General features: G+C 39.1%; 1 protein-coding gene across 2 annotated transcripts in view; it reads left to right on the forward strand.

Annotated features, from left to right (window-relative positions):
- The window catches only part of GK5 (glycerol kinase 5), a 79,150-nt gene that overhangs the window by 49,207 nt on the left and 4,284 nt on the right, over window positions 1-25,659 (forward strand). For both annotated transcript variants that reach the window (XM_006078015.4, XM_006078017.4), the window contains 9 exons: window positions 150-211; window positions 294-367; window positions 564-624; window positions 2,776-2,902; window positions 4,260-4,364; window positions 15,328-15,422; window positions 23,072-23,175; window positions 24,087-24,146; window positions 25,029-25,162. In XM_006078015.4, the coding sequence (XP_006078077.1) occupies window positions 150-211; window positions 294-367; window positions 564-624; window positions 2,776-2,902; window positions 4,260-4,364; window positions 15,328-15,422; window positions 23,072-23,175; window positions 24,087-24,146; window positions 25,029-25,162 (822 nt within the window). The remainder of the gene's footprint in view (window positions 1-149; window positions 212-293; window positions 368-563; window positions 625-2,775; window positions 2,903-4,259; window positions 4,365-15,327; window positions 15,423-23,071; window positions 23,176-24,086; window positions 24,147-25,028; window positions 25,163-25,659) is intronic.

Below are 25,659 nucleotides of genomic sequence, written 5' to 3' on the forward strand. Positions count from 1 at the left end.
GCATTAAACAGGAAGTTGCTTTGGAGACTTTGCACTGGAAATGCACATTTTGAATGAATTTGAGAGCAGGCAAGGTTGAGACTGATAAGGATATGGGTGTAGATTGACACTACCTGATAATAAATAGATCATTTCCAATATAAATTTAGGTTCTGAATTTGCCACAGATTTTTCAAATGCCAGCACAACTGGACTTTTTGACCCATATGAGGTAAAGTTTTTTCCCCTTCTTTTTGAATCACCAATTTTTGTATAATTTAGCTAGGATTTTGATGACATATTTTTATGCCCAGATGTGTTGGAGCAAGATCATTACCTCCCTGCTTTCAATCCCGCTCTCTCTCCTGCCTCCTGTGAAGGATACGAGGTAATAATGAAAATCAGATATAGAAACCAGCAAAATTGTCCCTGAATTCACCTCGCCTTTGGGGGGAAAATTATTTTATCACTATTACACCTCCAAGGTGCTTGTATGTTCATTATGTAACTTTTGGAGCTATGTTAAATTTTAGACTTAATATTTCTAGAGCTATAGCTTACTTTTTAATCAATTTTATTTGAAGCTACAATTTTGGATCAGTGGATGAAGAGATATTTGGTGTGCGTATACCAATAGTGGCCTTGGTAAGTGGAAAACTTGAGGACTTTTCCTTGTATTGTATATAAACTAAATGAATATCTGTGAATAGTTAGGTTTAGTTTAAGAAACACAAACGTCCATGCAGAATAGAGTGTGTTTTTTCTTTTTAAGTTAAAGGGCCCTGAATATAATCAGAAGGATTCTCTGTTTTCTGGAAAGGGCACCAATGGGCTAGTGTTCTATCATGGAAATTCTTTATAACTTTTTCTGACTTCTCTATATGTTGTTTTTCAGAAAAGGACTATGTTAAATTTTTAAAAAATGTTGTCGTCTGAGTAATACGTGGTTTATATTTGATACTCTGAGACAGGAAGCAGTGATAGGGCCAATGCTTAATTTATATTAATATAATGAGAAACTGTGAGAGGGCAATTAAAGAAGACAAATATTTGCATTTTATTTTTTATTATTTTTTAAAGTGTATTTACATTTTATAAAATCCTTTGTCTACTGAGACGGTAAAGAATCTGTGGATGAGTGAAAAATTAGCTGTTTCTGGTTTTTGAGGTTTCTTTGTTTCCTTTAGTAATTAGTTACTTAATTTGGCTGTGCCAGGTCTTAGTTGATACATGCGGGATCTTTAGCTGTGGCATGTGAACTCTTAGTTGCAACATGTGGGATCTAGTTTCCTGACCAGGGATCAAACCCAGGCCCCCTGCATTGCGAGCACAGAGTCTTAGCCACTGGACCACCAGGAATGCCCCTGAGGTTTCTTTCTTGACTATAGAAACTGAGGCCTTGCTTTTAATTTCCTGTAACAGCTTAAGAAGGAGGTGTAGAACATCTGACCCTACATAGACAATCACTCCAGTAGGTGGAGGAGTCAAGTGAGGGGAGGGGAATTTAATTCTCAAATTACAAATTCCTGGAGAAGATCAGTCTTATTCAACTCAGAGTAGGCTCAGGTTTAGATTAAGGTATGATTATTAAACTTATTCGGAGAAGGCAATGGTACCCCACTCCAGTACTCTTGCTTGGAAAATCCCATGGACGGAGGAGCCTGGTGGGCTGCAGTCCATGGGATTGCGAAGAGTCGGACACTACTGAGTGACTTCTCTTTCACTTTTCACTCTCATGCATTGGAGAAGGAAATGGCAACCCACTCCAGTGTTCTTGCCTGGAGAATCCCAGGGACAGAAGAGCCTGGTAGGCTGCCCATCTCTGGGGTCGCACAGAGTCGGACACGACTGAAGTGACTTAGCAGCAGCAGCAGCAGCAGAAAACTTATTGATTAGTGAGAAAGCATTTTTCAGGTGAGTTTTGGTTCTTAAAATATTGTGGTGTATATATATTAAATATATCTACATGTGTTACATTAGCAAATGTTATAGGGAGTTCCCTGGTGGTCTGGTAGTTAGGATTTGACACTTTCACTGTCATGGCTAGAGTTCAATTCCCGATCGGGGGACTGAGATCCCACAAGCCATGTGTTGTGGCCAAAAAAAAAAAAAGTTATAATTTTTCTTTTTAACAAAAATGTATGGTTGGGAAATATATGGTTTTAACCTACATCTACTTATTCGCCTATGAAAGTGAAAGTGAAGTCACCCAGTCGTGTCCGACTCTTTGCAACCCCATGGACTGTAGCCTACCAGGCTCCTCCGTCCATGGGATTCTCCAGGCAAGAGTACTGGAGTGGGGTGCCATTGCCTTCTCCAGGGAGTTGTCCCGACCCAGGGATCAAACCCGGGTCTCCCACATTCCAGGCAGACGATTTAACCTCTGAGCCACACCTATGCTACTTCTTAAAAGGGAAATTTGTGTGGTCTGTTATTTTGACTAATGAATGAAGGTGCTTGCAAGTTGCAAATAACGAACCTTAGCTGTTTTTTTCTGCACAAATTTTATTCTGACTTTTGTTATTAAGATTATTCTTATGATTCTTCAAGTGGTCAAGTAGATTGCCCACTAAAAATTCCCGAGACATGTTAGTTTTCCACATAATGTTATAGTCCTAGAGAGACCCCTGTTATATAGTTGTTGCTATGTTCTCACCAGGGAGTTTGTTTAAAGGAAAAAGAAAAAAAGGAAAGAAAGTATTGAACCATGAGACTATAGTGAGTAAGACAGTGGGATACAGTGAAATGGAACACTGCTAAAGGCATAAAGACCTTATATTTGTTTGTCTTTGGCAGGTCGCTGACCAGCAATCAGCCATGTTTGGAGAATGCTGCTTTCAGACAGGAGATGTGAAGTTAACCATGGGAACTGGGACGTTTTTAGATATTAATACTGGAAATAACCCTCAACAGAGTGTTGGAGGTAAGGAGTTAGAATTTATCCTATTTGTTAATGAAATATCTTTTTTTTTTCACTCACTTAACTTTTGTGACACTACTTTCCTATTTTATATTAAGGATATTCTCTAATATTTTTCATTATTCTTCTTAGAGATAGTCAATACCCACTTGCTTTTATTCTTTAAATTAAAAGCACTAAAAAATAACCAGGATTCTATGGAAAAATTCAGAAAGATTAGGATATTTTGGTCAGCTTTTCAAAGATTTACCTTTAACACTTGTTGTATTTATTTAAATCATCTTTCTAGGTCTCTAAAATTTCTTTCATGTGTTGGGATTTATTCTTTCTGTGAATATTTTCGGGGTTGGTACTTCTCAGCTAGTGATGCATGTGTATTCAGGGTTTCATTCTCATTTATTTTTTGGCTCACAGTATGGCATGTGGGATCTTATTAATAGTTCCCCGACCAGGGGTGGAAGCCCTAGCCCCTGTGGTGAAACCATGGAGTCTTAACCACTGGACCACCAGGGAGTGTGTTAGTTACTCAGTCATGTCCGACTCTTTGTGACCCTATGGGCTGTAGCCCGCTAGGCTCTTCTGTCCATGGAATTCTTTAGGCAAGAATCCTGGAGTGGGAAGTCCTGTATATTTAGACTTTTAATAACAACTGCTAAGAATTTGTTCTGCCTAATTGAAGAAATCCTGGCATGCAGAATCCAAGAAATTTAGATTGTGTAACTACACTCGGGAGAGCTTGGGGCTTTTAGTCTGAGCCCTGCTCCTTTAACATGGTTACTTAGAGGTGGATTTTAAAATCTTGTTCTTGTCTTTCATCCTGCCTACTGTTCTTCATTTCCCCTTAATTAGGAAAACGAAAGCTAGAAAAATGATCTTTATAAAAATTAAGTGAAAAAATAAAGGAAAATGATCATTGTTTCTGTTTAGAAACCTTATTTAGAAACTGCAGATAAATGCAATAACATGGTTAGTTCTCTAACAAACAAATCTTGTAATAACCATTACTTTCTCAATTAAAATATTGTTTCTGTGTTTCTAGAGACATAGATATGCTTGTAGCTGATAAAAGCTAATATTTATTGTTCATACTCTATGCCAGGCACTAATTCTTTTTCTGTATTAACTCCGTTTATTCTCACAGGAGCTCTCTGAGGTAGGCCGTTTTACAGTCAAGGAAACTGAAACTAAGAAGTTGGAAACTTGTAAAACCACACCTAGAAAATGAGACAGGGCGGAGATTTGAACTTACGCAGTCTGACCCCATAGGCATGTTGCTAGTTTTTGAGATAATCAGATTGCTCCACTGCAGATACCTCTGTAATGAAGTCACTCTTTATTATGTGACTTATTTGTTTTTAAGGCTTTTATCCATTAATTGGGTGGAAGATCGGGCAAGAAGTGGTGTGCTTAGCTGAAAGCAATGCGGGAGATACGGGCACTGCCATAGAGTGGGCTCAACAGTTAGGTAAGTTATCTTCTAAATGGCTTTCGTAGATAGGCCAGCCCTAACTCAAGACAACCACATAAGCTAATCAGCAGGGAATGAATGGATTGTTTGAATGAAACTCAAAATAAAATGACACATGCTAGAAGAAAATATGGGCCTCCCTGATGGCTCAAATGGTAAAGAATCTGTCTGCAATGCAGGAGACCCAGGTTTGATCCCTGGGTTGGGAATATCCCCTGGAGAAGGAAATGGTCACCTGCTCTAATATTCTTGCCTGGAGAATTCCACGGATAGAGCCACTATTTTGTGATGCATTCATTGTCTTTCATCTTTGTTCTTCACTTTCTAGTTGGTCTGTGACTGTGTCTAATCAAAATTCTGAGTCTGCAAAGTTGGACTTAAGTGATCTCTAGAAACCTGCTCTCCCTTCCAGTTGTGACCTGTCCTGGCTTTCCCTGGAGAGCCCTCCTTTTATTCTCCTTCCATCCACTTAAAATATGCTCCTGTTTTTCACTGGCTGCTCAGAAGTCTTTGATTTCTTTGTTTAGAATAGTTTAAATTGCCTTTATAATAGTCTCAGTGTCATGAATAGAGTCATGTATGAGAGAAAACCTACTATGGAGGGGCTATGCAGTGTTATGCATAAGAGTATGGCCCTGGTTCTATCAGCCTCTTTTTTTTTTTTTTTTTTATTTTATATTGGAGTATACTGGTGGCTCAGTGGTAAAGAATCCCCTTGCCAATGCAGGAGATGTAGGTTCGATCCCTGGGTTGGGAAAATCCCCTGGAGAAGGAAATGGCAACCTACTCCAATATTCTTGCCTGGATAATTCCATGGACAGAGGAGCCTGGTGGGATTGAAGTATAGTTGATTTACATTGTTGTGCCAGTCTGTGGGCTAGTCACAGCAGAGTGACCTCATTTTACACATGTATACATTCTTCTTTTAATATTCTTTTCCATTGTGGTTTATCTCAGGAGATTGGATCTAGTTCCCTGTGCTACAGTAGACCTTGTTGTTTATCCATTCTAAATGTAATAGCTTACATCTACCAACTCCAAATTCCCAGCCTTCTCTCTCTTTTCCCCTGCTCCCTCTTGGCAACCGCAAGTCTGATCTTTATGTCCACACCACAATCTAAATTTAGAATTTTTTTGTTCTCTCTAAAAGAAACCCCCATATCCATTGGTGGTGATTTCCCATTTCACACCCCACCCCCTCAGCCCTAAGCTACTGTTAATCTACTTTCTGTATCAATAGATTTGTGTATTCTGGAAATTTCATATGGATGGAATCAAACAATATGTGGTCTAACTGGCTTCTTTCACTCACCCATATTTTAGCATGTATCATTACTTCATTTCTTTTTATTGCTGAATAATTTTCCATTATATGCATGTGCCACAGTTTATCCACTCATCAGTTGATGGGCATCTGGGTGGTTTCTGCTTTTTGGCTATTGTGAACAATGAACAGCCTGTGTATTACATAACCATATTTAATACATGCACTATGTAATGCTACATACCTAAGTATTAACAATAGCTATCTCTGATGATTACATTTTGAGAGAGTCTGGTTTTTTACTTTGCTGATTTGAACTAAGCTGATTTTGTTTAAAGACAAAAATAGTTCTGTTGGCAGAAAACATACAGTCTGGAGGAAAATACCAATCTCTGCTTCCTCCTTTCTTTCTTTCTCTTTCTCTATAAACCTGAACTTGCATTATAAGCTTAAGATATTTGCTACCAAAAAGCAAATGTTTACTTGAAAAGTTTTTATCACTTAAAATCTCTTCTTTAAATGTACTACTTTCAATTTTTGGACACGTGTTTTTAAGTCAACTCAGAATTATCAGAAACAGAAAATATGGGAAATTCCCTGGAGGTCCAGTAGTCAAGCCTCTGCACCCGCACTGCCGAGGGTGAGGATCCAATTCCTGGTTAGGGAACTAAGAACCCACAAGCTGCACAGTGCGACCAAAAAAACAAGCAAAAAAGAAATAGAAAATATAGGTTACATATCAATATTTTTTCTTATTTAGTTGTTCCTTTTATTAATTTTGCTCCTTCCTAAAAGATGCAAAGGAAAAGCAGAATGACTTCACATTCCTCATTTAAAAAAAAACCATTCCCTAGTTCCTTACGACAGCATGTGCACATTACCAGTGGAAATCATTTCCACTGCTTTGCTGGCTTGAGGCTCAGTCACTGTGACTCTCAAATGATGAAGACTATTTTCTGGGAGATGGAACTAAATGGCCCTGACCTAGAAAAGTGATGTGTTTCCAGTGGAGGCATAAGGAGCCCCCCAAAGGCCCGTCCCATCTCTGGCAGGAAACAAGAAACCATTGGTCTGATTGAAGAGAGAGAGAATTCAGAGTTGAATTATTTACTTTAAAATTTTTATTATTAACAGAACTACACAGTGGTATTTATTGAATTATTGGTGTATACCTGTCTGAAATTCATGCAAAAAGTTGACCTTTATTTTAATATATCTCTTTCTATTCTGAGAATTCACTGTGATATTTGTGAATTAATAATTGAATTATATTAATTAATTATAATTAATGATGTAAAATGAATTATAACAATGTACAATACAATACAATATAAATATATGTAAATAATTATATAATTATTAATTACAATTAATTAATTCAGAAAAATAACTGAATTATATTCAGGAGAAATGCAGTGTATCAGAGCTTAATTAACCTGGTCATTTCCTTGGAGATGTGTATTCTGAGCCTTTGTGTCTTTGTGTGATGTTCTTGATTTTTTCCACTCTGAATGGTGGCTTCCTTCAAACCCTTTTCTGGGTTGAACACTTCAGGCTTAGGTGTAAAAGCTCTTCTAAGCCAGTTCCATCTTCATTTTTTAGATTTATTTTCTTAATCTTTTTACACAGGCTGGTTCTCTCTCACTTCTCCCCCTTACTCCCTATGTTAACGGCCCCATTTGAGTCCCTGTGGGATCATCTCTTTTTCTTTTTCATCTGGTCCATCTCTGCTCCCCTTCTCTCTTTGTTCTATTTTGGTATCTCAATCTTAGAAATATGTTTATGTCTTCCAGCTTTTATTCCCTTAACAGGTAATTGAGTGCTAAGTACAAGCCCGGAACTCTATGCTAGGAGACACCTGGGAGTAAGACAGATACTTCTGGCCTTCATGAAGGTCATAGTCTAGCAAGTAAGATGTGTATTAAATGCATAATTGGGTAAAAAAACAACCAAAAAATAGTGTTAAATACCAGGAAGGAGAAGTATAAATAGAATCAATGATCCTTTTCTAAAGGGAGGGCTTTGTCTGGTATGGGGACTCAGAAGGCTTCTTTAAAGAAGTGATATTTCAGCTGAGCCCTGAAGGACAAACAAGAGTGATTGGACAAATGGGGGAGGCAGCTGGTCAAGGAGCAGCCCAAGCAGAGAGGACCAGTGAAGAAGGCCCTGAGGAGAGAGGAGCATGGGCCATTTATGGAACTGAAAGAATGCACTATTTCTTTTCTACAACTGAGACAGTTCCCATCTCTCTTGTCCTCCAGTGATGTGGGTCAGGAGACATCTTTTCCCTAGCAGTTTCATTTTTAATTGCCACATGTCACATCTGCCTGCTCCAGGCAATCCCCTGGACTCTGAGCATACACTAAAAGTTACCCAGGACTCCTGTTTACTAGAAATAAAGTAAAACTGATTTCTTCTCTCTGGGTATCTTCCCAAGAGAGAGAATAGCCTCTCTCATTAGAAAGGATGAGATAAACATTCTCTCCTCTAGGAACTAATTAGGTGGCGGTGAATGGTTGTATGTCATTACTAGTGACTAGTGTCTTTGTTTATGGTCTTGTATCCCTCTTGCTTCCTGCTGGGACGACAAACAGTAAGATAAATATGGCTGCAGCTGGCGTGGAGCCTGCCCAGCCATAAAGGAAGCCTTGAGCTGTCGAGGAGACTCTGCAGACATAGGGTCTGTAGAGGGCACCCACAGAGTGTTACTGGTGAACATACTAGAGGCTGTTGAGGATGCTATAGATGTTCACTATGGATTGAGCCGGCCGAGCCAAGAGCAGATCCCCTCAGCTGTGGAGAAGCAAGCACTGGGCTTGATCACCCCAGGAGAGCCTGGTAGAGATGGACAGTGGTACTGATTTGTCTGATTACTCCTCCTCCAGGCTGAAGGGAGAGGCCTAATCTTTCTCATAGTTTGAGAAACCCCAGAGCCAAGGGTGTCCATTCCCTTACCTTTCCCTGCCTGCCAGCCCCAACAAGCCTGACCTGAAAGAGAGCACAAAATATTTAAGGATACACAGCCCCTTGAAGGAGGGTGACCAAATTCGATAAACTACAACAAACTAAATGTGAGATACATATTGATAGAGGAAAGATCAGAGGAAAAAAATATGTGACCAATAATAGTCTCTTTTCTGGAATATGAAAACAGAATTATGGAAACAGAATTATGAAAATGTAAAAATTGAAGAGAGAATTGAAAATAAACTTTCCTGAGCTGAAGAAAGACCTAAGTTTCAGAGTGAAATGGCTTTACCAAGTTAAAGAAAGTATGAACTAAGACAGTCTTAGGGAGATGAATTGTGTGAATCTCAAGAATAAAGAAAAGAGTCAAGATAGAAAGGTTTGTTTCTAAAGAGGAGAGAATCAGATCAGCATGGAAGTTAGTTGTAAAGTTTGGAAAGTGGAACTACATTTACATGTTACAGAGAAAAAAGAACAGTGAGCCAGTTTTCCAGGGTCCGACTAACACATTCAGATTAAGTGCAGAAGGCACATGTCTTGGCCTCGCAGTAGTTCTGTCTGAAGAAATTACACAAAAGAACTAGAACAGAAAGTCTCAAAATGGAGAAAGCAAAGGATGCAAATAAAGTGATTCCAAATAAAAATATATTTTGTCCTGGTAGCAGGCCAGACTTCTCTTTGTTCTATTTTATTTGAGCTGCTCTTATACCAAACTGACTTAAGTTTTCTTACTGTAATGTAAATACTTTGTTTTCATACATTAAGAACGTAGTTTTTGATATCCTCTTAGGAGATTGAATTGATCTTAATACCAACAGCCCCTAATTAAGCTAGGCTTAAAGATTTCACGTGTGTTCATGCTTGGTCTACAAAAGAAAGTAGTATTTCTGTTGGATGCTTCAAAATGGTATTCGTTTTTTCTTCCTTCCCACGGATGCTTTTAATTCTGTGATGTGTCATTTGTGGGGCAAATTGTTGATCAAGTATAGACAACAGAGTGTACATGTTTTCTGCTTTTTGTTCTTCTTTCTGTTTCATTTATATTTTTGTTTCAAGTCTGTGTAAATCCCTTTTCTCACACACACACACACACACACACACACAACAGCCACCACCACCAAATCCTTTTCTCAGTTCCATACTTGGAAAAGCAAGAGTGGAACATCGCAGCTTTTTATGTAATACAGTTAGAATAGTAGAATGAACAGTAAAAACAGTATTTAAATGGTACTTAGCCACTTGGAAACTTGAAAATATCTTTTCTAAGGTAGCATAGGGCCAAGGAAAGCATTGGAAACACAATTTAATAGCAGAAAGTAAAGAAAATGACTGTAATTCTATAAAAAAGAAAATTAAAAAAACGATACTTGGAGGAAAATGATGAATGCTTATTAATAAGCAAATAAAGAGAAGCATTTTAAATTTCTAAGCCAAAAATGACAAAGGTATGCAAATCATGAAATTGAGAGAGAATAATAAAAAGTTAATTGGTAAACTGATCTCTTTTATTTATTTTTTTTCTTTTAAGCATCTCTACGTATAAATATGTATATGGAGAGACAGAGGAAAAGAAGAGACAATGAGAACTGTTTCAGCTTTTTGTTTTGAAATAATTTCAAAATTGTAAAAATAGTACAAAAATTATTATATACCCTTTATCCCAGATTTGCCGTGTTTCAACATCTTGCCATGACTGCCATATCTGTCTGTTATCCACCCATTCATCTTTCCATCCAGTACGCTCTTGTTGTTGTTTAGTTGCTCAGTCATGTCTGGCTCTTTGTGATCCCATGGACTGTAGCCCGCCACGTTCCTTTGTCCTTAAAATTCTCCAGGGGAGAATAATGGGGTGGGTTGACATATCCTTCTCCAGGGGCTTTTCCTGACCCAGGGATCAAATCCTCATACCCAGCATTGGCAGGCGCATTTTTTACCACTGAGCCACCAGCGAAACCCCCAATATGCTATAAAATAGATAAATATCAGTATAATTTTCTCAGCTCTTTGATAATAGATTGCATGTATCTTACTCCTTTTCCTGTAGTATTTCACTGTGTTATTTCCTGAGAACAAGAATATCTTTTTACTAATATTCTTACTAATATTCTCCTCTTCCTAATATTCTTAGAAATATTATCTTCTCAAGAACAAGAATCCCTCAATGGGATTATTAACTTCAGAAAATTTAACATTGGGTCCAGTACTTTCATCAGATTTACAATCTACATTCCAGTTTTGTCCTATGTCCCAATCCTGTCGTTCATGGCAATTTTTTCCATTACAGAATCCAGTCCAGGATTGCTTATGCATGTGTGTGTGTTAGTCACTCAGTCGTGTCTGATTCTTTGCAACTCCATGGACTGTAGCCCTCCAGGCTCCTTTGTCCATGGAATTTTCCAGGCAAGAATAGTGAAATGGGTAGCCATTCCATTCTCCAGGGGATCTTCCTGACCCAGGGATCGAATACGTGTCTCCTTCATTGCAGGCAGATTCTTTCGGGTCTGAACAACCAGGGAAGCCCAGGATTGCTTATAATTTCTTTTAATCTAGAACAGTTTCCTCAGCTTTGCTTTGTTTTTCATGCCACTGATATTTTTGAAGGATGTCAAATTATTTTCTGGAATGTCCCTCAGTTTGGGTTTTTCATGTCTTTGCGACCCCATGGACTGTAGCCTGCCAGGCTTGTTTGTCCATGGGCACTCTCACCATGCCTTCCTCCAGGGGATCTTCCTGACCCCGGAATCAAACCCATGTCTCTTATGTCTCCTGCATTGGCAGACAGGTTCTTTACCCCTACCGCCACCTGGAAAGCCCTTTCATGTCTAGATCTAGGTAATGTATTGGGGCTGAAATTATAAATAAGTGATAATGTGTCTTTCTCAGGATACATACCTGGAAATGCAGAATGTCCCTTATTCCTGTTTTGATTCTGTTAATTTTTTTCACATGCATAAGATATTTTCTGATTTCTCTGTTGTATAATTACTATTTTTTTTTGTCATAAGTAATATGTAGGTAGATAATTTGCGATTAGGTAATATCCCAATTTTCACCAAACTTCCCCCACCCCCTAAATTCAGGTTTCATTGGTGTTTCATACCTGGATCAGTTTTCACTGTGATGGCTCAAAAAATGGTATTTTCTAATTCCATTTTCCACTCTGTTTATTAGTTAACATTCTGTTGTTATATTAGGAAGAGCCCTCCATTTCCTCTGTTATTATTGATATAAACTAATGGTTTCTTAGTTTATTCAGCAGGTTATAACTCTTCTAGTTCTTACGTATTTGTTTTAATTCTCAGTAGTCCCAGATTTGGTCAGTGAAAATCTCCTCAGACTGGCCTCCATGTCTTAGAAATGTCTATCTGTATTTGTTTTTTAGCATTTTCTTAATTTCTGGCACAACGTGATACGTTCATCTTGTGTTTTTCGTATCTGCCATCAAGTTTTCCAGTGAGCCCTGCCTCCTTTTAGGAGGAAATGGTATTTAAAACCAATGACTGAGGGAATTCTCTGCTGGTCCGGTGGTTAGGACACACTTTTACTGGGAGGACCTGGGTTCAATCCATGGTTGGGGAATTAAGATCCCACGTGCAATGGGGTGCAGCCCTCCAAAATAAATAAATAAGTACACAATTTCATAAATTAAAAAATTTTTTTTAATATATAAGAACAATGGCTAGAGCTAGAAATGTAGAAATGTGTGTGTGTGTACAAGAGAAGGGTCCCAGTTTTATCCTTTTATCTCCCTTTTTCCACATTGAGAACCCTAGCTCCCAACACAATATTATATACTCATTTGCTCAATCTTTAAATATACACCAAAGAATCTGAATTACTAGACACAAACCACTGCAACCAACGGCATTCAAGATTGTTTGCAGAGTTGTTTTTTTTTTCTGTATAGTAAGCATATATGGTCAAACCATGCTATTCAAGTTCACTTGGATTAATTCTTTTTCTTCTCCCTTCACTGAGTTTATTAATTTGAAAAGAATCGGGTTTATTTGTTATCATTCAGTTTTAGTTTTCCCCACTGCATCCTTTTTGAGCACCTTTTTTTTAATGTGGAATTTTAATGTGATTTCTAAGTAAAATTCATAAAAGGAGCAATTGACTCCCTCTCCTATCCCTTCATCCTGTCTTCCTACCTCTTGTAGAGTGTCACTTCATTGGTTTTTGGTTTATCTCTCCTATTTGTTTTTGCAAAAACTTGAAAATGCAATATTTTTTCTCTCTCATTCAGGTAGAATGAAAAAGCATTCAAAAAACAAGAACAAGGGGATTATTTCCCCACTCTCTGTTCTGTAGGAGACGCCTGGCTCCTCCTCCTCCTCAAATCAGAAAGAGAGGGCTTCCTCAGAAGCTCTTCATGATTTCTGCCAGTGTGCAGACCCAAGTTTCAGGTTTCACGCTGTCCCTGGCTCTAGGACAGGAGATATCAGAGAAAAGAAAAAAGAGGAAGCTCACTGCGGGTTTGGTGGTAGTCACAGTCTCCTGGTTGGACTGCCTGCTTATTCTTTTGCATCCTCAGATAGCTCTGCTGTAATCCATCCAGGATTCCATCCAGGCTTTGTAGTTGCGTTCAGTGGGTGAGACTGAGTGAAGTCTGTTCACTCCTAAAGACTTGCCGTCAAGAAGCTCATATGAGAACAGTTCAAGTAGAAGATGATTTAGAGAAATTCCTTAAGCAAGAACAGAATAACCAGTAAAGAATGTGAACAAACTAGATTTTTTCCCCCTGTTTCCTTGTCTGTTACCAAAATCTTCCCTCAAATCAGCCGTTTAGTATAGTTTCCACGTCTTGATTTTAAAAGTTAGACATTTGGACGTGATTTCTTAAATATAAAGATTTTAAGTGCAGTATTTTCTTCTTAATATATTAGTTTTTGAAGTGTTATCTGGACATTTTGAACAAATGAACGTAACCTATGGATCTAAATAACTGTCATTTTGAGTAAAATTTGCAATAATTATTGAGCAGTCCATATTAATGTTTTATCACACATGCATGCATGCTCAGTCATGTCCGACTCTTTGCAGCCCCATGGACCGTAGCCCACCAGGTCCTCTGTGCATGGGTTTTCCTAGTCAAAAATACTGGAGTGGGTTGCTATTTCCTTCTCCAGGGGATCTTCTCAACCCAGGGATTGAACGTGCATCTCCTGTGTTGTAGTTTTATCATAAATGTTCCTTCATCTTCTTGTCGTTAATAAATTTTTCATTATTACTGTGTAAGGCCAACAATATTTATTATGACCAAGTCTTGATCCTTTTCATATAATCTATGCTGTCATTCTCACATGCTTATTCAGGAGTCACTTTACAAACAAGTGTATCCAAATGGCCAGTGAAAAATATTTCATTAGTTAACAGAGAAGTAAGAAATCAAGCTAGTGTGCAATTCCAGCTAATAGTGAAAATGAAAACCATAGACAGTATCAATTGTTAGTAAGAATATAGAGTAACTGGAACTCTCATATGGCTGAAGGAGCCTTAAAGTGAAAGTGAAAGTGAGGTCGCTCAGTCGTGTCCCACTCTTTGGGACCCCATGGACTGTAGCCCACCAGGCTCCTCTGTCCATGGGATTCTCCAGGCAAGAATACTGGAGTGGGTTGCCATTTCCTTCTCCAGGGGATCTTCCTGATCCAGGGATTGAACCCAGGTCTCCCACATTGCAGGCAGACGCTTTAACCTCTGAGTCACCAGGGAAGCCTTAAATTGGTTTAAAAAAAACCCACTTTGGAAAATGATTTGGCAATGTCTGCTAAAGCTAGTGTAAATGTGAAAATCCTAGGACTCGCAATTCCATCCCTTGGTTTATAACAACCAGAAATATGTACATATTTTTACCAAAAGGAAGATACACGTGTATTTAAAGTGGCCTGTTTAAAGTAGCCAAAAACTGGAAACTACCTATATATATATCAGCTGTAGAACAGTTGAATGAATTGTGTTTGGTGAGAATGGAATATGATACAGCTATGAGAATGAGTGAAGCACAGCTGCTTGTAACAAAATGAAGGAAGCTCACACGCGTGTTGTTGAACAAAAGCAATTGGTATCTTGATCTTGGTGTTGGCTTCCTGAGTGTATCCACACTGAAAATTCTTCCAGCTGTATACTTAGGACCTGTTTGTCTTCCTATGTTCATCTTCTTATATACTTCAGTAAAAAAGTATACTAAATTAGATCTTGATTTATTTTTGTTTGTTTTATAAAGATTGACTTTTAGTATATGTATCACCAGCCCTTTATAGAACTCATTAGATAGAATAGTCTTTCAGTTGACTCTCTTAGTTGTTATAGGTTAATATGGTTGACTGTTCTAGTCATTATATGCTGACCTAGAATGAGTGTTATCTTTAGGAGAATTTTTTTTTTAATGCCAAAAAACACATAGAATTGATTTTTATTCAGCCCAAATATATTTAAATGAGAAACTAAGGCCTGCTCATGCAAAGCCCATCTGTGAGGGTCCTCTGTTTCTCTTACTCCTTCCATGGGCTGTAAACCTTTGCAGTGGGAGAACCCACTTAACACTAGAACTGCTTGCCTTTTTGTTGACCCTTTTAAGTGAGCAACCTTTCACATAATATTTGTAGTAAATGTTGATGCAGGTGAATGATAGTCATGTAGCATAATTCTGTTGTCCTTCCCCAACCTCTTCGTTTTGTTTTAGGGTTTTTTTTTTTTTTTTTTGGTTGTTGTTTGTTTTTGTTTTTGCAGATCTGTTCACAGATGCTGCTGAAACTGAAAAAATGGCCCAAAGCTTGGAAGATTCTGAAGGAGTTTATTTTGTTCCATCTTTTAGTGGATTGCAGGTATTTTTTTTTAAAGTTAATTGCAATAACAAACATTTCCCTTTTCTTGTTTAGCTGTTTAGCTGCTCATTCATGTCTGACTCTTTTGTAGCCCATGTACTGTAGCCCATTAGGCTCCTCAGTCCATGGGGTTATTTTGGCAATACTGTAATGGGTTGCCATTTCCTCCCCCACGGGATCTTCCCACCCCAGGGATTGAACTCGCGTATCAGTGTTTGCTGCATTGCAGGCATATTCTTTATTGCTGAGCCACCTGGGAAGCCCCTTCCCTCTTCTTACTCACAATTAATATTATATCTGCCATTCCCTTACCTGAAACCGTGAGCACTGAACAGAACTAAGCGGGGGAAGGTACTTTCCAGGGCTGAGAAGTTGTGTTTTTTCTTTAATGATTATCAAGCTTTGTTACAGTGTGTGTTTTTTTTTAAACAGTGTTTTATTTCATTTTTATTTTTGGCTGTACCATGTTGCATGAAGGATCTTAGTTCCCCAACCAGGGCTGAACCTGTGCCCCCTGCATTGGGAGCACAATCCACACCACTGGGCCATCAGGGAAATCCCGGGAGTTGTGTTTTGATCTGGCATGAATTCCACAAGAGGGAAGAGCAAATTCTCCTGGCTTCTGCTCAGAACTCCATCTCTGTGGAAACTGAGTTGGCAGGTTTATTATAGAACTTTTACATAAGACCCATGGTTACTTTATCATGACCAAAAATAGCCATTTCTCAGTGGGGGAAAATAGATCAGTAAATTGGAATTCTTTACTTACAGGAGGTATACCACTGCGAATTAGAAAAGTAATGTTAAGGTATATACTACACCAATATTTTTCAGTTGTTTATAAGTTTCATTAACTTTTTTTTTTAAATCAGACTTTCTTTTGGTTAATTGTTGTGGTGTGGGATGTTGGTTACTTTGCCTAACTAAAAAGTGAACTCGGTAAAAGGCTTGATTTTATAATATTTAATTTTGTATTTAATTGAAAGATCTGTGATATTGTCTCTAATTTTAGCATATTGTTGCAAAGACTTTTAAAAACTGTTTCCAGGTGTAGTATTATATAAACAATATAAACAAAATTCCTTTTGCGGGTGAGGAGGTGGAGTTAGTCCTTTTAATACTCCTCTAAATCTCTCCACTAAATATTTTCTCTTTCTAAAAATAAAAATTTCTCCTCTTTCTAGTCTATTCCATACTCAAGCAGTCAGTTACAAGAAACCCAAAATTTAAAAGTTTGGATGGGGACTCCCTTGGCAGTCCAGTGGTTAAGACTCCCCACTTGCAGTGCGAGAGGCATGGGTTTGATCCCTGACTGGGATACTAATATCCCTCATGCCATGCATCATAGCCCAGAAAACATAAGACAAAACAAAACAAGATAAAAGTTTGGATAATGTAGAATCTGGTGAAAAAGAATTAGATAGAATTAGATCGGGGTAGTTTTAAATCCCTAAAATTACCATATTTTCAAACTAGAGTTTTAAACGAGCATTATTTTAATATCTGTGATAATTTCCTTCTGCATGCTTTATCCTAAAAGACTAAGAGGTTATAGACTACATATAGAGATTGTATTGCATCTTCTTCAGAGCAGTGCGAGGCACCTGATGATCATCCATGCTAGGACAGGGGCAGAACATTTGTCTGATTGAGGTTTCAGGGGGAAGGTTAGATGAAGAGTTGTCATCAGCAAAGGGAGGGTTGAATTAGTCGACTGTGGATTCTTTTATGTGCTGTGGGACCTCGCTGTGACTATCTTGGCAGCTCTGTCTTTAACTTCTCAACCAACTCATATCCCTGTAAAAATAATATGAAATATATAATTAAAAACCCCAAAGTAACGCTAGAGTCCTAAAGATTAGAGCCCACTATCACTCATATGGTTTTTAATTTTGTGTTGCTCACAGAGTATCCCTGCCCTGCCATGCGTGTAACCTGGCCATGTGTTGAGGTGGGGTGGGGGAGGACCACAGGACAGTTATTTCCTAATGTAAAATGAAACTCTGAATTGGAAACTGAAAGTTAATTCAAACAACAATAGTGCATTGATACTAAGCTGTTCGGAAAATAGTGGGGAGATCACTCATAAGCTGCCAGCATCAACAACTAGAGAAAATGCGGGTTAGGAGAATGGAAGGCAGGGTCATGCGTCTGTGATACTGCCTTTGATTTTAGAATACTGTTACAACTGCAGATAGTGGAAGGCAGGATATTAAAGGCTTCTGATAACCTCAGGGGTGTCAGAGAAAGGGACAGCCCTTTCTTCAAGGACAGACGAACTTGTGGGACAGCCGCAGTAGGGAATGGGCCAGAGAGGCTAGAGCATGGGGTTGGACACTGGGTGGCATTGATTGGTGCAGCCGCTGTGGCTTTGTCTAGGGAGGGGGTTGCTAAACTAGAGCATCACTCACAGGTATCAGAGGCGAGCATCAGTCATCATTTACTTGATGCTAAAGATACTGTGACGTTGGCCGTACATAGTAGAGAGGACAGGACCTTGAGCTAAGTGCCACTCTTCAGCAGATGAGTAGGCACGCTCCAGTGAGTGTTCTTAGATTTGCAAGGAACGGGCTTGCTTACCTCCACTCCCCCAGGAGGAGCTGTCTGTCCACACACTCCTGAGCATTGGGAATGGAGAGGAGTTAGCAGCTGACTTGGTAATTCTCAGTGTTCTTCTCTGTGGTTTCTGTCTCTCTGTGGTTCTGCTTTTTTCTCCTCCTTACCAGCTTTGCTCTGTACCCTTTCTTCCTCATCACTTCTGTTTATTGTCATTCTTATCCTTCAACTTTCTGCCTTTTCACAGTTTGGAAATAAATACAGCCTTCTTCCACCTTGTGCAATCTTTTCCCATCAGCTCCCTCTGAAGAGTTTCCTCGTTCACATTTCCAGGGGAGGAGTCTGATTGGGCTTCCTTGTGTTTTCAAGCCTCGGTAGACTTTGAGTCCGTTGTGTTCATGCCCTGCATTTGTGGTGCTAGCAGTGGGTCTGGGGCTTGAAACATGGCTGCTTTAGGCAAGGACTCAAGTGGTTTGCTAAGACCTCCTCTCCCTGTGGCCAGCAGAGACTGGGAACTCCCCCTCTAGTTCTGTGATCACTGGGACGTCTGAGCCATGGAAAGGGAAAGGGAGATAAAGCATGGTGTTGATACAGACCTTAGCAAACGCTGACAGCAGAGGTATAGTGGCCGACGGTGGTCATGGGAGACTAGAACAGTGTCCTCCTGGTCCTGGGGTGTGGAAGCCTGAGGACCTGCCACTGAATGGCTGTGGTTGAAGCCATTTGTCCAGCCCAGAGCCAGGCTTGTTAGAGCAACCAACCACAAAATCAGTGGAAGACACATCTCAGAGTTACTTAAGGGTTAGGGGAGTTGATTTACAATGGAAGGGAATCTTGAGAAAGCATAGTGAAAGAGTTATGAAGAAATTGAGTAGTAGTGGGAAGGATTTGAATAAGAAATGACAACTAAAATTAAAATTGTGAGAGGATGTCCCTGGTGCTCCAGGGATTTGGACTTCACCTCCCAGTGCAGAGTGTATGAGTTTGAACCCTGGTCAGGGAACTAAGATGCTACATGCCTCACTGGCCAGAAAAAAACCAAGACATAAATATTAGAAGCAGTATTGTAACATATCAATAAAGACTTTTAAAATGGTCCTCATCAAAAAAAAAATCTTAAACTAAAAATTGTAGTGGCAGCTAACCTGTGAATATGTACTGTGTCTTGGGCACTGTCATAAATTCTTCACATGTGTTGTCTTATTTAATGCTCAGTAACTCAATAAGTTACATAATTGCACTCATCTCACACACTAGTAAAGTAATGCTCAAAATTCTCCAAGCCAGGCTTCAGCAATACGTGAACCGTGAACTTCCTGATGTTCAAGCTGGTTTTAGAAAAGGCAGAGGAACCAGAGATCAAATTGCCAACATCTGCTGGATCATGGAAAAAGCAAGAGAGTTCCAGAAAAGCATTGATTTCTGCTTTATTGACTATGCCAAAGCCTTTGACTGTGTGGATCACAATAAACTGTGGACAATTCTGAAAGAGATGGAAATACCAGACCACCTGACCTGCCTCTTGAGAAACCTGTATGCAGCTCAGGAAGCAACAGTTAGAACTGGACATGGAACAACAGACTGGTTCCAAATAGGAAAAGGAGTATGTCAAGGCTGTATATTGTCACCCTGCTTATTTAACTTACATGCAGAGTACATCATGAGAAACGCTGGACTGGAAGAAACACAAGCTGGAATCAAGATTGCTGGGAGAAATATCAATAACCTCAGATATGCAGATGACACCACCCTTATGGCAGAAAGTGAAGAGGAACTAAAAAGCCTCTTGATGAAAATGAAAGAGGAGAGTGAAAAAGTTGGCTTAAAGCTCAACATTCAGAAAATGAAGATCATGGCATCCAGTCCCATCACTTCATGGGAAATAGATGGGGAAACAGTGGAAACAGTGTCAGACTTTATTTTTTGGTGGGCTCCAAAATCACTACAGATAGTGATTGCAGCCATGAAATTAAAAGACGCTTACTCCTTGGAAGGAAAGTTATGACCAACCTAGATAGCATATTGAAAAGCAGAGATATTACTTTGCCAACAAAGGTCCATCTAGTCAAGGCTATGGTTTTTCCTGTGGTCATGTATGGATGTGAGAGTTGGACTGTGAAGAAGGCTGAGCGCCAAAGAATTGATGCTTTTGAACTGTGGTGTTGGAGAAGACTCTTGAGAGTCCCTTGGACTGCAAGGACATCCAACCAGTCCATTCTGAAGGAGATAAGTCCTGGATTTCTTTGGAAGGAATGATGCTAAAGCTGAAACTCCAGTACTTTGGCCACCTCATGCGAAGAGTTGACTCATCGGAAAAGACTCTGATGCTGGGAAGGATTAGGGGCAGGAAGAGAAGGGGACGACAGAGGATGAGATGGCTGGATGGCATCACTGACTCGATGGACATGAGTCTGAGTGAACTCCGGGAGTTGGTGATGGACAGGGAAGCCTGGCGTGCTGTGATTCATGGGGTCACAAAGAGTCAGACACGACTGAGCGACTGAACTGAACTGAACTCAATAAGGTAGAGAATACTTGCATCATTCCATTCTGAAGCTGAGGAAACTGAGATTTGGAGCCGTTCTGTCACTTGGCAGACAAAGATTCTTTGGACAAGAATCCTTGTCTAAAGCAGCCATGTTTCAAGCCCCAGACTGGCAGCCTCACAAAGCCAGTGAGTGACACAGCTAGCTTGTAGGACTCTGAAGTCCAGGTTCTTAACCACTCTGCCAGGCTGTTTCCTGGTGTAGCATAAAATATTCTTATAATGCTAAGACAACTAGAGCCAGAGGAACTTACTTTTATGGTCTAGATTGACAACGATAAGAGACATGGGGGCATGAACCATCCTGCAAGCCCCCAGGAAATTAGGCTGAAGTTCCGCTGGGGACAAGGGCCTGCTGGGGCAGGTAGTCTGTGCCCCAGGCAGGAGTCTGCTGGTTTTGCTCAGGGGACCACACAGAACTTTGCTGAGTCCTGTTGTTCCTGGTCTGTTGATGGTTCTGGAGAGCTCCCTTGTTGGGCTTGGCAGTGACAGATTGGAGGTGTGGCTAGAAGCTATCTGCCCTGGCAAGATGTGACCAGGCCTTTTCAAAGGACATTGTTTTTCTTGTTTTATCATCCCAAACAGAGATTGACTTGGATTAACAAATGCAGGGACGTTGTAACCTGTAAAGAAATTTTTAGGTTTCCATGGAATTTATAACCCCTCAAGTTGGCTTATTACTAATGGTAAAATATGTTCATAGCTATTTGTACAAGAGTGATTTCAGGCCAGTTCTATCAAGAGTTTATGTGGTATATTGGAAGAAGTCATTTTTATGCAGGAAAAAAACCGTAGGAAAGGAATTCCCTGACAGTCCAGGGAAATTTCACTGTCAGAGGGTAGGTTCAATCCCTGGTGGGGGAACTGAAATCCCACAGGCCACATGGTGTGCCCAAAAAATAAAAATAAAAAAATAGCATACTGTGCTGTACTTGGTCTCTCAGTCGTGTCCAACTCTTTGCGACCCCATGGACTATAGCCCACCAGGCTCTTCTGTCCATGGGGATTCTCTAGGCAAGAATACTGGAGTGGGTTGCCATGTCCTCCTCTAGGGGGTCTTCCCAACCCAGGGATCAAACCCAGATCTCCCACATTGAAGGTGGATTTTTTACCATCTGAGCCACCAGGGAAGGCCTAGTATACTTCTAGGGACTAATTGAACTGGTTGAATCTGACCCATCTTTGTTTTACTGTGTTCTGTCATTTGGTATATACACCAGCTCTATTTTATGTCAGCTTTTACTGTGTAAATCACCAAAAGGTATTAATGATTGTGGAAAATTATCAAAATAAAATCACAGGAGGAGGAACATCTAGGTCATGGTAAAGATAAGATGTAAAGCAGAATTTCTTCAGTTGAGACATTAGGAAAAGTATTGTTTGTTCGTGGATTCAGCAGATGTGTATTGATCCCTTGTGAGGGGCAGGTGCAGTGCCAGGCCCCAGAGATACACGTGAACACGTCAAATGAGTTCCTGCCTGTGATGCTAACAGTGTAGCGGGGAAGATGAAGTTTCAACAAACACAGATACATGTGATGATAAACTGTGGCACGTGATATGATGAGGAGTTACAGGATTCCATAAAAAGTGGATGGTGGGGAACCTGATTTAGTCTCTGAGATTAGAAGTTTTCCCAGAGGAAGCTGAGCCAAATTGTGGAAGGGGAGTAGGATTAACTACTCTAGTAGGATTAACTAATAGGAGGTGTGGTAGAAAGTTTTCCAGGTAAAGGTGTGTCAGGCCCTGAAGTTAGAAGGTGCTTCCGGGCACCATTATTTCCTGACAGCCCCAGCCTGTCCCTCCATCATGACCTTGTGTAGGTGTGTTGAAACAGTTCTGCCTGTTTCCTTCAGAGATGGCAAGCTCTGACAGGGAACTTTGTGTTTCAGTTTCCTGTCTCAGAATCGTCTTGCATTTCTGGCGATGCGAAGATGAGTCCAAACTTCATCTGATGAATGCATAATTCCAGCTCAAGATTATGGCCTTTTCAACGCAAATGTTAGGTTGAGTCATTTCTGATGTTAGTCAATAATACTATGTAAACTAAGAAATAGAGTTTAGTTTGAAAGTCTGACACTATATTGGATATAAATTATGACACTGAAAAACACATTTTTTGCATTGTGGTTTTATTGAAGTCTTAGGATCTTCAAAAAGCCTTTCTACTTAGTAGACAATTTCAGTGTAAACACTTTACAGTTGGAGAAAAGGGGAGATACTAGCATTGCTTTTCATTTTCCTCATGTATCTAGCTAAGCATTTCATAATTTATTACTCTGGGCTTCAAACCCTTTTCTTTGTACAGGCGCAAACAGAAGATCCGACTCACAAATCTAGTATCTGTGACTCAAACTTGCTTAAGTCCTATCAAAAAGTTATTTGAATAATTGACATAATTTGGGGGCTGTCGTTTATGTTAAAACTGTCTCTAAATAAGCATTCATTTTTCCTAAAATGGCTATATTTTTATTGTTTTAATATAATATACTTTCAAGTCTATAGATATAATTTAGAGCAATAATTGTATATTCTTACTGTCTCTTTAGGCTCCATTAAATGACCCCTGTGCATGTGCCTCTTTTATGGGTTTGAAGCCTTCCACCAATAAATACCACCTTGTTCGAGCAATATTGGAGTCTATAGCTTTCAGGTACCAGAACCTGCCCTAAACTACCCCCTCCTCATAGAGTATTGCTATTTCCTTTTATTAATTTCTACTAAACTAAATTAAGAATTTTTCTTAATTTTAATTCTTTATACCTTTAGTTTAATTCATACTGAATATGGCCCAGCTAGCTCAGTCAGTAGAGCATGAGACTCTGAATTCATACTATATGATATAATCTGTTCTTATTGCTCTTTGCTATTTTTTTTGCATCCTTTTTCTGCAATTAATAGTACCAGTACCACTTTAGATTTGATATCTGAAAATTGAATGATTTTTAAAATATATAATTTATTATGAATAAAAAATTCAAAATTTGTACTTTGAAAAGTTTTTGTTTTCTCATTCATAAAGGAGAATTCTAACTAATAATGCTGCTGTGATACTCAAAAGATTGACTCACCAAGACTATTCTTTCTGTATATTCCCTTCGGTCTTTTTGTTATGAGTCAGGTGTAGCTTATTAAAATTAAGAATGCAACTGTCATGAATGGATCTAATGGAACACTTGTAATGTTTACATTTTCTCTGATTATAAAATCATTAATTTTTATATTTTATGATTTTTAAAAAATGCCATGTATGGTGTGTCATCCATACCTATTAAATGGATACTTGCTTTACATTTGTATTTGCAAGAATGGTAATAGATTAAATTCAATTCTGAAAGAAAAAGTATGTTCTCTTGTATCACAGTGAAAAACAGAAGGCCCCGAGTCTCTTGCTTATTTGAGCATCTGTTATTGATGTTCAGTTAGCATATTTAATGTTTTCTTTTGCATATTTTATAAATATCATGTAAATGAAACCACAGTTTTTACTATTCTAGATTGTAAAAAATAGAAAATTATTGTGATATGAATTGCCTCTGAGTAGTTTCTTTGTTTTTTAACTAGAAACAAACAGTTATATGAGATGATGCAGAAAGAGATCCATATTCCTGTAAGAAAAATCCGGTATGTACACTTTGTTCCTAAGAGATTTCATTAGAAATTAGAAATTAGTGCTAGCTGCTATTGGTATTTTCATCATTAGGATTATTCAGGATTTCAAAAAGAACTTATGCTTACCTTCTTTGCAACGAAATTCTTGGTCATAGGAATTTGGAGAGGACGGAAAGCTAATTTTGGATTTAAGGAAAATATAGACCAATATGGAATTTGAGAGGCTCTGAGCACCTATATCGGAGAAGGCAATGGCAACCCACTCCAGTACTCTTGCCTGGAAAATCCCATGGACAGAGGAGCCTGGTAGGCTGCAGTCCATGGGGTCGTTAAGAGTTGGACACGACTGAGTGACTTCACTTTCACATTTCACTTTCATGCGTTGGAGAAGGAAATGGCAACCCACTCCAGTGTTCTTGCCTGGAGAATTCCAGGGACAGCGGAGCCTGGTGGGCTGCCGTCAATGGGGTCGCACAGAGTCAGATATGACTAAAGTGACTTAGCAGCAGCAGCAGCAGCAGTAACACCTATATGTATATTATAAAAATCTTTAATGTTTCTTTTTTGAGTGTGTGGGTATCCTTTTATTATGGAAGCTTCATGTATTTTTTGCCAGAATGTCCAAATGAATATTTATGTTAGCTTAGTTCACTTGGTCACTAGTCCCAGGACAAGCCGGGCAGGTAGGAAAATTGATGGCAGGAACAAGGAAAATGTTTAAAAATTGTGATCTTCAGGTCAATGCTAAGTGATATAATTTTGGAATTAAAAAGTTAAACTTTAAAAATAAAATCAAGGCTCTAAACAAAGATGTGTGGATCTTTTTTAAAAAGAATAATAATGTTTTTATGCTTTTGTTACAGTAATTTATCTCCAATATCTTGCTCCCCACAGGGCAGATGGAGGAGTTTGTAAGAACAGTTTTGTTATGCAGATGACTTCAGACCTAATTAATGAGACTATAGACAGACCCGTCCACATTGATATGTCCTGCTCAGGCGCAGCTTCTCTAGCTGGCCTTGCTGTTGGTATGTGTGGGTTTTATGAAAATAAGAACTGTCTTGCAAAACCATTTCTTACAGATAGCATTTCTCCTCTCAAAGCACAAAATTACGCCAAAGATCTGGAAAGCCTTGACGGCCATATACTCCATACATGCATGCCCTTCACTAATAAAATACTCCTATGACCCATACTCTTCTATGGTGGGTCTAGCTGCACCTCTTCCATTCTTGCTGCTCTCCTTCAGTGAGAAGTATGAGGCCAGGAAAATTAATTCTCAACTGCTCTGGTCTTTAGCATGGGAGTTTCTCTGGGTAAACTTTCTGATTAGATAAGCTTGTCTTTGGCATTATTGTTGTTTAACTGCTAAGTCCTATCCAACTCTTTTGCAACCCCATGGACTGTAGCCTTCGGGCTCCTCTGTCCATGGGATTTCCCAGGCAAGAATACTGGAGTGGGTTGCAGTTTCCTTCACAAGGGAATCTTCCTGACCCAGGGATTGAACTTGCGTCTCCTGCATTAG

Source organism: Bubalus bubalis, chromosome 1 (assembly GCF_019923935.1).
Source record: "Bubalus bubalis isolate 160015118507 breed Murrah chromosome 1, NDDB_SH_1, whole genome shotgun sequence".
Lineage (NCBI taxonomy): Eukaryota > Metazoa > Chordata > Mammalia > Artiodactyla > Bovidae > Bubalus > Bubalus bubalis.